This window comes from Eleutherodactylus coqui, chromosome 3, assembly GCF_035609145.1.
Source record: "Eleutherodactylus coqui strain aEleCoq1 chromosome 3, aEleCoq1.hap1, whole genome shotgun sequence".
Lineage (NCBI taxonomy): Eukaryota > Metazoa > Chordata > Amphibia > Anura > Eleutherodactylidae > Eleutherodactylus > Eleutherodactylus coqui.
The window spans coordinates 109,382,781-109,397,018 of NC_089839.1; the positions used below are offsets into that span (position 1 = coordinate 109,382,781).

General features: G+C 39.8%; 1 protein-coding gene across 3 annotated transcripts in view; it reads right to left on the bottom strand.

Annotated features, from left to right (window-relative positions):
* The window catches only part of SYNE1 (spectrin repeat containing nuclear envelope protein 1), a 575,530-nt gene that overhangs the window by 34,334 nt on the left and 526,958 nt on the right, over positions 1-14,238 (bottom strand). For all 3 annotated transcript variants that reach the window (XM_066595961.1, XM_066595958.1, XM_066595959.1), the window contains 6 exons: positions 13,811-13,973; positions 11,811-11,998; positions 7,032-7,182; positions 6,102-6,284; positions 3,315-3,452; positions 1,113-1,304 (listed from right to left, as the gene is read on the bottom strand). In XM_066595961.1, coding sequence (XP_066452058.1) covers positions 1,113-1,304; positions 3,315-3,452; positions 6,102-6,284; positions 7,032-7,182; positions 11,811-11,998; positions 13,811-13,973 — 1,015 coding nt within the window. The remainder of the gene's footprint in view (positions 1-1,112; positions 1,305-3,314; positions 3,453-6,101; positions 6,285-7,031; positions 7,183-11,810; positions 11,999-13,810; positions 13,974-14,238) is intronic.

Below are 14,238 nucleotides of genomic sequence, written 5' to 3' on the forward strand. Positions count from 1 at the left end.
GACAATAGTGTATGAGATTGAAACCTTCAAAACAATCAAATTCTGTTTGTCCCACCTTAGGTAAGTATGTGTATAGTTTCTTGGTGGGAGAATAATCCACACTGAGTTTCAAAAATAGTTCAATTGATCCGTTTGTATTTTTAGCTATGTAATTTATATCTCTGATGCAGTGAGTGTTCCTATTGGTTCATAGCTCTATATAGGTACTGCCCATGTGCCACATTGTGGGCAAGATGCAACCCTACATTTTTTTTTATGTCGGTCAAAGTTTAAAACAGGAGGTTATTACTTATAATTATATGTGTAGCAATAATTCATATCACTAAATTGTGGAAATTAAGACTTTAAAAAATGAGTGAGAACTTAAATATTTCAAGTTGTCTCATACATAATCATAAACTAATGGAATTCGTGTAACTTTCAATAAATATTTATATCACACTACAGTATACCTTTATACTGCTACTAATTATTAGGCTAGCTTCCCAGATTTGCCCTCCCTCTGCTGTTTTTGGCAGACGCAGGTGTTGTCCTGCTTTCTCTATTACATTAACTGCTGCACACTTCTTAACCAGCACATCAGAGGTTACCTCCTTCAATACTCTCAACTCAGCTGTAAGGCATGGGCAATTGCCTCCCTATTTAACTGAGATGGTAATCCTCCCTGTCTCAGTGTTGGTGTGTGTTTGTCTCAGACACCCAGCATAAGTCCTGTCTCCCACTACTTTGTCTGCGCTTACTATGTATTTTTATCTGTTTTCGTTTGTTTGCTGCCTCCCTGTCTTTGTTCAGATCCTGTCTCTGACCTCGTTGTCTATCCCTCTATCTTTTGCCCTTGTCTGTGTGCGCTTGTTCATTGCCTTCCTCTCCCTGCACCATTCCCTGTGCACTGTCATGTCCTGTGTCCTATCAGGGATAGTCAGGCCTCAGAGGAAGACCGTGGAGTCTTCCCAACTAGCAAAGGCCGAGATTTCCCCTTTGTCCTTAACACTAATGTCTAGCATGTCGGGCATCAAAAATCCTGTGTGGAGGTCTTTCCTGTCATTGCCCCATATCTCAATATTCACAGATACTGTGTGTTACTTAGATATGAAAATCAGAATTAAACTTACCGGAAGACGAATTAACTTTTTGTGATATCGCTCAACGCGACCAAAGACCTCTAGGCAGTACCTTCGAAGTTCATCCAGCTCTTCTTCAATAACAGCGGCGTCTAGGGGCTCACTCTTTTCTATAAGCTGTTCTCCTTGAGTAATAATTTGATCAATCTTATTACTGTTTAATGCTATTTCTTGCTGAAAGGCCTGAGAGGAAAAGAATAAACTGATTTTATGAGCGGTTTCTTAGAACCAATGATATTATTCCGTCATTTATCTCTGTTATTGTCTGCACACTCTTTAAACTTCAACAAGGTGCTTTTTTAACACTACCTTTCAGAACCTTCCACAGCACCATGATTATTTCAGATATACATAAACAATAAGGATGAAAGAGCTTAGAAATTTTCAATGCAAATATATAAATCCCTTAGTTCTATTTTAGTCAGATTTAATTGTGAATGATTTCCAGCTGCCATTTCGTAAACCTTTATGACTGTAGAAGGAGCTTTCCTATTGTTTGACTGCCTGCACTTGACAGCTGACACGTTTTTGAAAAGCTAGTTAATATATGGCAAATTAGCATATCCTGATGAGGATAAAAATGTGCCGTGTAGACAACAGCTCTAGTCTGCAACACTGTGGACACCATATAATTGCACTGAATACAAGAAGCACAAAACCCTTATAATGTGTAGATTGAGAAAGCATACAAACACTTATGGCCCATTTAGACACAACGATTATCACTCAAAATTCGCTCAAAAGCAGTCTATTGAGCAATAATCGTTGTGTGTAACTGCACTGACATCGTGCAGTTTTCGTTACCCCATCGCTCATTGTCGTCTTTCAGTGTGCTGAAAGACAACGATGAGCCTTATCAGGGATTTACAGCAGGATACAGCTGATACTACTGTTTCAGCTGTATCCCGCTCCCTGATAACAGGCTGAGTATGAAGAACAGAGCGGTCCAGCCTGTTATCAGCCTGTATAACAGCCGGGGCTTTCCGTGCAGAAAACATCTGGATGCACAAGACAAGCGGGGACAACTCGCTTGTCTTCTGCATCCTCCGCTCCCAGCGCTCGACTGTATAACAGCCGGGTGGCTCCATCCAGAAAACATCTGGATGCAGAAGACAAGCGGGGACACCCCGCTTGTCTTCTGCATCCTCCGTTGGGAGCGCTCGGCTGTATAACAGCCGGGCGCTCCCAGCTGGGAACAGCTGGATGCAGAAGACAAGTGGGGACACCCCACTTGTCTTCTGCATCCTCCGCTCCGAGCGCTAAACTGTATAACAGCCGGGCGCTTGGAGCGAGGGAATAGCTGTATGCAGAAGACAAGCGGGGACACCCCAATTGTCTTCTGCATCCTCCGCTGGCAAATGACACAACGTTGATCGCTCAAAAGTCCTTGAGCGACATTTTTTGAGCAATTATTGTGGTGTCTAAATGGGCCATGAGCAACAGGTGATTTTTTATTTTTTCCTTTTTACTAGAGTTTCCCCTTTAAAGTGACCCTGCAGTAAAAACCTTACTACATATTACAGTTATATTAAATTGATCAGATGTCGGTGCACAAAAGAAACAGTATGGGCCATTCACACCTACATTTAGGCCCTCAGTTAGAATTCTGTTTCTCTGTTCTATTTTTGAGAAGAAAAACAAAAATAAATATTTCTATTACTTTTCCCAATTAACTTCAATGGGTTTAAAAAAAGAACAAAAAACAAAAATAGAAATAAAAAAAAAGTTTTCAGTTTGCTTCTGTTCTGTTAGCGTTCTGCTTTTTTTCTTATTTACAGAAGCAAATAGTGCTGCAAACTGCGTTATGTGTCCCGTAAAAAAAGAAACAGCCATTTGATTTCCTTTTTTTTTTAAATCAATGGGGGAAAAATACAAATGTTTATTTTGGTATTAATTCAGTTTTTCTGATCCAAAAACTGAACAGAAAACAAAATTGCGATTAAAGTCCTAAAATCGGGTGTGAATGGGCCCTAAGATGAAGCCACATCTATGTGTCACTTACATGAAGCAATAGTATGAACATTTTTTATTATTTGAGTGATTTTGTTTGGCAGCCTATGACATAGTGATTTGAACACTGGGGGTCTACTTGTTGGGTCACCGCACAATTTGCTGTTATTGCTGTAGCTAAGCAAAGGGCAAGTTCTACTGTGTAATTACAATTTTATTGCAATAGTTCCATTTATTGCTTACCTTCAGCTGTTTGATTTTTGCCTGCACATCACATTCAGAAAAATGCTCAATGTTTGTTAACTGAAGGTCCATTTCTGTTAACCACACCAATATGCTGTCACGAGCAGTCTCAAATTCTTCTCGCTGACCAATAAAATGCTGTAAAGACACAAGCAAGAAGGGATTAATATTAATAGGGCTGATAATAGTTATGCCTATAAGTGAGAGTGAACAAGAGATAAATCATTTTGATAAGTATGACTTATTACCGTGTTTCCAAAAAAAAAAAAACCTTAGCTACACTTCATTAAAAAAAAAACAAAAAAAACCCTAAAAGGCGCCGTCCGGGTCACTCACGCCGCTCTGCAGAGTTCCGGTAGCTTTCTAGCAGTCCTCAAAAGTCAACAGAACATTGTTTCCTGGTAATAGAGTGTTTAAACCCCACCTACAGGTAACGATGCCTCTGATTGGTTCTTGAGCACCGTGGCTGAGCCAATCAATGCAGCGCTCGGTGAAGCAATCACAGCCATTCAATGCCGGGACTGGGACTGTGCTACGTAAGTAACACACAGACTTTTCTAGTGCAATTACCGCTGCATTTTGAATGCCCCGGTAATCGTGGTATAACGCTTCTATTGATTTCAATGGGAGCCTCACAGACTGGCGCTCGAACACGATTTTTGAGTGCTGTCTGTTCTATTTTTTGCATTTAGCACACCTCATCAATGATAGTGTGTGCTAAAGTTGCGGTCAGAGACAGGTATGCTATCTCCGAAAGCGAAAATAAGAACAGGCAGATTGGTGCAATTGAAATCACAATGCTCGGACGCTGTTAAAAGGCACCCCCAAAAATAAGACCTAGTGCCTCTTTTGCGGCAAAAATTAATATAAGACGGTCTCATTTTCGGTGAAAACATGGTACTAATAATTACAAGACTAGGATTTTGGTCCGGTTTAGTATCTTTCATCAATTTATTGGATTTCATAGAAAGGGCTTTGCACTAACTGCCATTAATATTCAATCATTTTGATGAAGAAAACATATATGGGCAAATGTCACCTATATACTCTTATGTGTATTTTCACCAAGGATCACTTAATCTCAGCCATTTGGGATTCAAACTAACTCTGATTTCAGTTCTTGGACATGAAGTAAGAATATTCTTTGCTAAGGGAATCTACAGGTTAATACATGTAAGTAGCACTATCATTTTAGTGCACACGTATTGCTCTGCATTTGTTAAATCTTACAGAACAAATAAAAAAGTATAAAGACAAGAATAATCCCTCCTAGCTGGTGCGTGGTATTGCAGTAGATGACACAGGTAGCAGGATACAAAGTGGACAGCAGGCTTACAAAAATATTATTGTAATGAACAGCTACAAAAGAAAAATGATTATAAATGAAGGCGATAGGAAAATATCATGTTAGTTACTGTATCTTACTTCTAACACTATTAGGAACAAAGACTGTAGAACACGTTCGGCAGTACAACAAATAATAGTTTTAATCATAACACAGTATTTCAAATGTCAGGGGAATGGTACTTCACCAATATATAATTCCCTACCAGCGGTTTGCCGCATGCAGTCCAGAACTTCCAAATAAAGTAGAAGGAGCAGCAGACTGGTGCAAAAGAAGAAATTCACATTTCTAAGAGCACAGAGGATGCCTCTTTATTAGATTCCACTTAGAAACATAGACCAGTTTCGGCTGGACACCCAGGCTTGAAAAAGGCTGGGTGTCCAGCTGAAACGTCTATGTTTCATTATAGTCCATATAACAGAATTACAAGCAGTTAGCACCAACGAGACTGTACATGGCCTCAGTTCATTTAGTCCCTTACCGTGCGGTGCTTTCTATCACTCTTAAGTCCTACTTATCCAAAACACGGAGTCTGTTTACTCACAAAAGGAAGAACGTTTTTGAGGTTGAGGCCCAGTACCGGTCATACTGTCAGCTGCCTTCATAGAAAGCTGAAAGGCTAGGTGGTTCCACTCTTCTTTTAGCGCAGATATGGTGGAGCGCTGATCCTTAGGCCCGTTGTGTCAATAACATAAATCACCCTTAGGGGTACAGGCAGCATTATCCCGGACAGGCACGTGCCCTACTCACTCTCCCACTTTAGCTCCCAACACACCCAACCTCTCACTGGTCCATAGAACAAAGGTCACAAAAGGAAGAGAGAACACACCCAGGGTCCCTACTATCTCTTTAGTCCCAAGGCTCTATGATCTACAGTATACTGTATCAATTAAAGAATCAGGTACACCAGATTTCACAGCAGACAAAAATATCATATAACATCACACTACCGCCTTACACTTGGCCCTGCTGAGTAGCAGGACTGAAGATGAGGGTCTGCAAGACACATTTCAATCCCATACCAAGATCTTCCCCAGGCACAATGACATAAAAGGCTTCTCACAAGATTCCGGTACGGGGATCAAAACATGTGCCATTTTGTTCATCAATAAAATCTGCTGCCTTTATAAGATTTTGTAGATCCACATTTTCTGTCCTACTACCCAGCTGCGCCCAATACAAGTCAGGAGTGATTCTTCTTGTCCTTATAGCTTCCATTTCACCTTTCGACCTATTGCGTTTTGCCAGTTCACTACACACAATTATGTCTATAAGACCTCTTTTGCTGCCCTAGAGAGTGCCCCCCTTGGTTCCTTTTGTTTTTATATTTGTTTTAAGCGTATAAATATAAAGAGTATTATTATTATATGCAACAGTGATAAATGATCCGTCAGCTGTTAGAATTAATTATCGGCTTCAAGGAGCAATCATGTAAAACAAACCTTCAATCTCCTGAGAATGGAGGTGACCCTCTTCTGCAGGTTGTCCCAGCGCTGGTTTCCTTCATGAACCATCTGCTTTAGTTTACATGCAGAGTCAGTCCGGTTTTCCCGAGCTAGGCGGCGATATTGTTTGTTTATAAGCTCTAGCTGAGTAAGACTCTCGTGAACTTGCCTTTGGAAAGCCTAAAACATACATGCACATGTTAGGAAAGCATGCCTACAAGGATTGCTCATGCGGTACAAGTCCTATATCCTTCACGCATTTCTTTATAGCAGTTTTAGTACTTTTAACTACATGAAATGAACTGATTAAAAACTGTCTGGTTTATTGTATGCATATCATTACAGCTGCAATTATCAAAGATCACAGAAAGGAGATGTCACGGCAGTGACTATGTCACTGAGATATGTGTGCAGTCTAGTTGGATGTAATCACTGTTTAAAATAAGATATGGCTTGATAGACTCATCAATAGTGTTCGGTGTCACTTAATACCCAACACAACAAACACAAACTGCTAAGTAAAACAGTCAGTGCTTCAACTCGTACTTACAAATTATATATATATATATATATATATATATATATATATATATAACTACATGAAAACATCTATTTTTCTATCAGCTGTTCCTAAAATAAGGAGTAATTATGAAATAGAACAGGTGACGGGATGGTAGCAGCTGGGGAAGCTGTAGACAGCTGCCATTAAAAATGTATTACATTTTCATGTGACTCGTATCACATTGACTCACAGACAATTCACAAACACACTCATATCTTTTTCCAAGTTGGCAAACTCTGATGGTGAATTTGGCCATCAAGAATTAAGTGGTCAATTATAATAGGTGCATTTATTGTTAATTACAATTCCATCTTATTACTTTTATTCTTTTGACTTGTAACTTTAAACTAATGAAGCAAAATAACCTCAAACTTTTTCAGCTCCTCTTTGGCCACTGTATAGAGCACGCCGGAGGAACTAGGGAAAGCAGCAGTCCTTTCCGAAATTTTCAGCCAGTCTTCGAACCGAGAAAAATCATCCAAAAATTTCTGCCACAGTCTCCAGGTCTCTTCAATCCTATAGGCAGAAGTTAGAACGTTTGTTACAATGTCATTTCAGTATGGGGAGCAGTGACAAACTTTACCTGCTCAAGTCATAGTACGGGCTTGTGTCTGTACCGAATGATTTACAAGTAGCAGATGGGGCAGTGGAGGAAGAAAAAAAAAATGATGGCGGCTAGCCAGGTCATGGCATTTACACTTGAGAGATGTACAACTGCTTCTGCCGGATTAAACCAGTTGCTTTCTAGCTGAAGCAGTACACTGAGGATTGAACAAAAGGGCATTATAAACATGCTGGAGCTCGCTGAACACTATGAATGAATGAGGCAGGTATGCCAGTGTAGCACTGTTTGCTCTGCTGCACGGCTTCTGCCCACATGGCGCAGCGTGCCGAATAACTTGATTCCACATTAGATTAACATGTATGTTTACCAGCATTGTATATGGATAGAAAATATCCTCCCTCAGCTAGTCTTACACGGGCGATCCCGACTTTCCTGCGAGAAAATGACGGCAAAATTGCTGCTGTTTGCGGTTTTCTTGCACTTTTTTGCTCGATTTTGCAGTGCGAAAGTCAACAGGAATTTCTAATGTTTAAAACGCACCGCACAAAAATCGCAAGTTCGTGCTTTGTGATGCGATAAAAAGGAGGCTCCATAGCAAAACATGTGAGATAAAAAAAAACAAGATGAAAACTGCAGAAAAATAGGACATGCCGCAATTTTATTTTTTCGCAACATCGCATAAATGAAAACATCTCAAATGTGTAGGAAGCCATTGAAAATTATTGGTTTTATAATTCTGCATTGTTGCTCTCTCTCGCGTTGTGTGAAAATCACACGCTTTTATCGCCCATGTGAAACTACCCCTAGGGTGTATTCACATGAGCGCTATAGAACCGAGACACCAAGACCGATATCGCACTCTTAAACTTCCGATTCTAGATATGACCGTTATGTGTTTTTGCTTAAAAAAAGGCATCGCATTTAAGTACTTGCGATTTTTATATGCGTTTTCCACATACACGAAAAAAATCACAAGTGCTTCAATGGTAAGAATCGCATCACGCTCGCATGCAAATCGCATGGCATGAGTGATACGCAATTCTCTTTTGAAAAAGCTCCCATAGGAAATAATGGGAGATTCTTTGCAAGCAATCACCCAATAATACGACATGCAGTGATTTTTTAATCTTGCAGCGATGCTGCAAAAGAAAAGTCAGTCATTGAAATCAATGTGTTATTTACACGTGTGAGTTCTGTCCATATTGCTATTGGATGTAACTGGTGCGTGAAACTCCCCCGTGTGAATACACTCTTACAGAAGATGCATATTACTATAATTTAAATAAAACTTTCCACTAAAGGCAAATTTGAGTTGATTGCTCCATTCAAAATGGAAGCCATAACTCTGTCCCGATCTGTCATATGGTGGATTACAACGGCACCTGCTAGACCCCATTTACTTATATTGGGGTCTATCACAACCTAGGGTGCTTTTACACAGGACAAATGCCCGCCAGGTTGTTCGAGTGATAATCGTTTCATATGCTTTTACACAAGAAAGATCATCACTGGTGAATAGAGGCGGAGCGGGACTGGGGATTGTTCTGGCTCGCCCGCCTCCATTCACAGTAAGCAGGCAGTCGTTCATAAGTGAAGGACTGCCTGTTTACACAGAACGATCCATTGTTCAGTTTTCTGCATGCAGAAACTGAAAGATGAATGACAAGTGAATAAATTCTAGTTCGCTGTTCATTTAGGGCATGCATTTACACTGAATGATAACCATTCAGATTCTGGCTAGATCATAGGAACCCAAAGATTATTGGCCCGTGTAAAAGGGCCTTAAGTCATGCAGTTTGTCCTTTTGATAGCAACAATGGCGATGCATGCAGCATCTACTCATGTCATCAAATCTGGCGGAATTGCCAAGACAGGATTCTAACAGCCTCCAAAGCAAATGTGAACATGGACTAAAATTTTCATTTGTGGAACTTTGAAATTTCCCATTTAGAAACATACTGCAAATTAAGAATGGGCTTACTTCATGGACCTGAAAACTAATGATTAAAATATAACTTTTATTATTAGTGGTTAAAATAAGGAAGAACAAACACATACATATATTATAAAGGATAGAGAAGATCAGAGAAGTGTACTCTAATTTTTAATTTGTGCCACTTTAATAAAGAGGTAAAGACTAATCACGTTAAGTGGTAGCCAATTCACTAGACCACCTTATATTATTAGTCTTGAATTGACTAATATCATGGATGTTACTAAACTTAGTGCGCAGGTGTCATCCTGATAGTGAAAGGTGACAAATTACGAGAAACCTGAGCAAATCATTAACCCTACGCGTTTCCCCCACTAGGTGGGTTCCTCAGGGGAAAAAATAGAGTGATTCCAGTCAGGATGAAAACTGGATAGTGGCTAAGAGAGATACACGTATCTTAATAGATTCCTAAACTGACTTGTATTTCAGGTCGATAATAAAGGATACAAGAAAGAGGAGTAAGATGGACAAAAGATAGAAATAATCTAGTCTCCTGGGTCAATTTAAGACCAGGGTTGCAATTCCTCGCCAGAATTACGCCGTTTGGTTTTAAACTAGCTAGAACCTTCAATTGATAGGAAAAAAGATGAGATTCCCCTAGCTAGTCCCTATTGGAGCTCTATCTGGACTAAGATAACCCCAATTGATCCTAGTAGCCTATACTCAGAACTAGGTAGTAAAATAGAAGAGCTATAACTGGCCTAAGATAACCCTGAATTTGTCCTAATGCCCTATGATAGGCGCTAGGCAAAAAATAGAAACAAAATAAATGAAAAAAACGGCGGCATGTCAGTCCTGGTGGTGGGCTGACAGCAAATTAAGAATGCTTTCAACAAAATGCAAAGTGAATGAACAAAAAAGAAATCTAAATCAAATCAGTATTTGGTGTGACCGCCCTTTGTCTACAAGATTTTAGAGTATTATAGTCAGGTGTATGATTAACCAATTATACCAAACAGTTGATAGTGATCATCATTTTCATATGTAGGTGGAAACACAGTCATTAACTGAAACAGAAATAGCTGTGCAAGAGGATTAGAATTGAATGAGGAACAGCGAAACTCTGCTATAAAAGGTGAGATTGTGGAAGACAGTTTAATGCCACAGGCCATACATCATGGCTGGACTAAGCCCAGAAACAAGACATAAGGTAGTTATACTACATAAGCACGGTCTCTCCGAAGAAAAGTTTTTAAAGCAACCTGGGGTTTTAAGATGTGTTGCTCAAGCTCTTTTGAAGAAGCACAAAGAAACAGACAACGTTGAGGACTGTGGACACAATGAGTGACCAAGGAAACTTTGTGTAGCAGATGAAAGACACATCATGCTTACTTCCTTTAAAATCAGAAGATGTCCAGCAGTGCCACCAGTCCAGAAATGGCAGAAACCAGTGGAGTCCAGGAACACCTAAATAATGTTTAGAGTATTCTGGCCAGAAGCGGTCTTCATGAAAGAATGGCAACAAAAAACATTCCTTCCACATAGAAACAAGGCCAAGCAACTCAACTATATACGAAAACATTGAAAATGGGCTGCAGTAAATGGCAGCAGGAGCTCTGGACTGATGAGTCAAAATATGAAATATTTCGCTGTAACAGAAGGCAGTTCGCTGAAGGGACAGAAAGCAATATAATAATGAGTGTCTGCAGGCAACAGTGAAGCAGAGTGCAGGTTCCTTGTAAGTTTAGGGCTGCATTTCAGCAAATGAGTTGCGATTTGGTCAGCATTAATGGGGTCCTCAATATTGAGAAATATAGGCAAATACTTATCCATCATGCAATACCATCAGGGAGGTGTCTGATTGACGTCAAATGTATTCTGCAGCAGGACAACAATCCCAAACATACAGCCAATGTCATTAAGAACTATTTTCAGCATAAAGAAGAACAAGGAGTCCTGGAAGTGATGATAGAGCCCACACATAGCCCTGATCTCACCATCAACCAGTCTGTCCAGGATTACATGAAGAGACAGAAGGATTTGAGTGAGCTACATCTACAGAAGATCTGTGCTTAGTTCTCGAAGATGTCTGGAACAATCTCCCTGATGAGTTCCTTCAAAACCTGTGTGTAAGCGTATTTAGAAGAATTGATGCTATTTTGAAGAGTAAGGACGGTCACCCCAAATTACTGATGTAATTTAGATTTCTCTTTTGTTCATTCATTTTGCATTTTGTTAATTGATAAAAATAAACTATTAACACTTCTATTTCAGAAAGCATTCCTACTTTGCAGCATTTTTTCCACATCTGCCTTAAACTTCTGCACAGTTCTGTAGAGGAATCCTATACCTAAAGAATTCTGCTCCTATGTTAAATACATACATTTCTTAGTTATTATTTATGCAAGTGATGCCACCAGGTTGGGTAAAAGCAAAACAGCAATATAGGTACTGTCTATGCAGCAGCATCTTCAAACACTAAGGCAGCCTCACACGAGCATAAGCACAATTGCACACACCTTAGAGCACAGACCTAGATGAGCTCTTTATAGCATCCTGAGTGCTTCTTACTTCTCTTCCCCCATAATAAGGGAAATCGAGAATAGTGCTGCACAATAGTTTATAATGCCTGCCTGTGTTACTTACTTGAGTCTCCTCTCCATAGACATGGCACAGATGTTCCTCCATCTACGGTCCAGACTACGAGTAGCCTGCTGGATGGACTCACACTCCGTGTCGTTGGCACAGGCATCACAGTCATGGAGAAGCACTTCACAGAGATTTAGAACTGAGGCGACGCCTGTACTGTGTTTCTCTATGTCTCTCTGCAGTTCCTGCAATAGATGGACTAAAGTGTCAAACTAACATAAAAACATTTCCACCCATGAACAGGGATGCTTTTGGAAGCTTCTGAACATACAACAGCATTACTAACTTGTTTGAGCATTGCAGATTTACTTGGAATAGTAATGTATATTTATGTATATCCATATTTATATATTTCCATTCCAGCAAGCTAATGAACATGAAAGCACAATATGACATATGAAACATACGTATCACTATAAATACGCAATCCTCTCATTTCAGTTATACGTCAGATACTGCTTTACAAAATATTAAACACAAATAAACATAAACGCACATTTTGAGGACCTAATAGACATAATAAACACATTGCGTACGTAATTCTATCCGAGGTATTTATCAACCAGCCAGAACTTGTCAAGTCCTGTCCTTCAGCATTTCATGCCTGGAGTATTTCAGCTGGACTTTGTCCAATGTTTAGTAAAGTGAGCCATACACACTTACAATATCATTAAGGACACAGACCGGTCCGTAACCGGTATCTTGTAACCAAGTCTTAGGCTGATATCCATTTACTATATTGCATTGTCTGTTATATATATATTCCTCAATTCAGATGCGTTTCTGTATGGCTCTGTTTTGCATTATTTAATATCTGAAGGGAAATGAGTTGAATATTTTCAATATACCTATGCAACATACCGGTCAGAGTAAAAGTGCACCATATTAATGATAATGATACTATTATACTGTACATGCCATTAGTGCACATGAATGGGACATTCACTTCACTCCTGTTGTCATGCAAATATCACTAATTTCTGTACAGTATTTAAAGGGTTTGCCTGACCAGTAAAATAAAAGTTGCAGCAAATGCTCTAAAATAGCAAAAACAAAGCAATACTCACTCTTCGATCCCCTGCGGAGCCAGCACAAAATGAATCCAATTAACTGGCGGTGCGTGTTTACCGGCTGCCAGTGATGACATTGCCCCATGTAACCAATCAGTGGCCAGGGGAGCCACATACTATACAAGCGGTATCCAGTCTTACTACACGTGGCCACTGAAGCCACAGATTGACTGCAGTAGCCACGTGCCGGCAGCTTGTAAACAAGACCAGCAGGACAATAAAGAGGTGAGCAGTGTTGTCTTAGTATGTCAGAGCGTTTGCTGATCTTTTTTTCTAAGGAGTCATACAACTTCTTTAAAGGTCTCTCCTAAACCTGGAAGGGTTTCAGAGATTCTTGCTCACACCATTAGGGGGTTCATCTTCCAATCAGTGGTTCCGTAACTGGGTGGGCAAAAAGCTGACACAAGTAACAGGAAAGGGCTACTGTAGTAGCGTCATTTTGGGTGTAATATTATCCTATAATAAAAGATTCAGGGCACATAAAATGTCTTGTTTTGCCTTAAGGATATATTCACACAGGGGGGGGATTTGTTGTGAAAATGTACCCAGATTTGCAAATCCACAGCGTTTGCACCACGTGTGAACATACCCTTACATACAAAAAAATATTTGAGGCGTACATTTTTAATGGCAAAAAGCTGATAAAAACATTAAAAATGCAATTATGCAGCAGCCTCATACACCATGCATTTAAGATATTAGTGTTGCATAGCTTCTCTCATCCATTTCACCAGCATAATGATGGTAACATACCTGTTTGAATGGTGGCCACTGAGCTGCTTTTCTTAGTTCCACCGCTGGCGCATTGACCGCCAAGTGTGTTCGTACACTCGGAACTCCCTGATGTGGAGCCAATGCTATTTACCGTTTGACTCTTTTACTCCTGTTCTAGGCAGGAGTGATGTACCATACTTATTTAGGGTTTACCTGCTGTTCATTAAGTTTCCTTTGTATCTCTTCAGAGTCGCTGGTTTCATAAACGATGGGCTTGGACAGCTCAGACTCAATATGACCCAGCCATGTTCTCAGGCTGCTCATGTTCTTATCCAGCTGTTGCACTGCAAGTAATGTCTCCTTTAATTTCTTCACTCTGTGGAGTGCAAATAAACCCTTATTTCAGAACTAAGCAAAATCATGAGTTCTTCAGACTGTTAGCCGGGAGTGAAGTTTCTTCATTGAGTTGCTAATATTAAGGTACTCATTTATTGTACTCATAGAAAACTGAATGTCAATTCGTATAACATTTCACCTCTGCATTACCACACTGTAATACATTTTGATGAAGCTAATTATTTCCATTATCACTGATGGTGCAGCATAGAGTAAGAAATGCATTATATGATGTGACTCAAAGA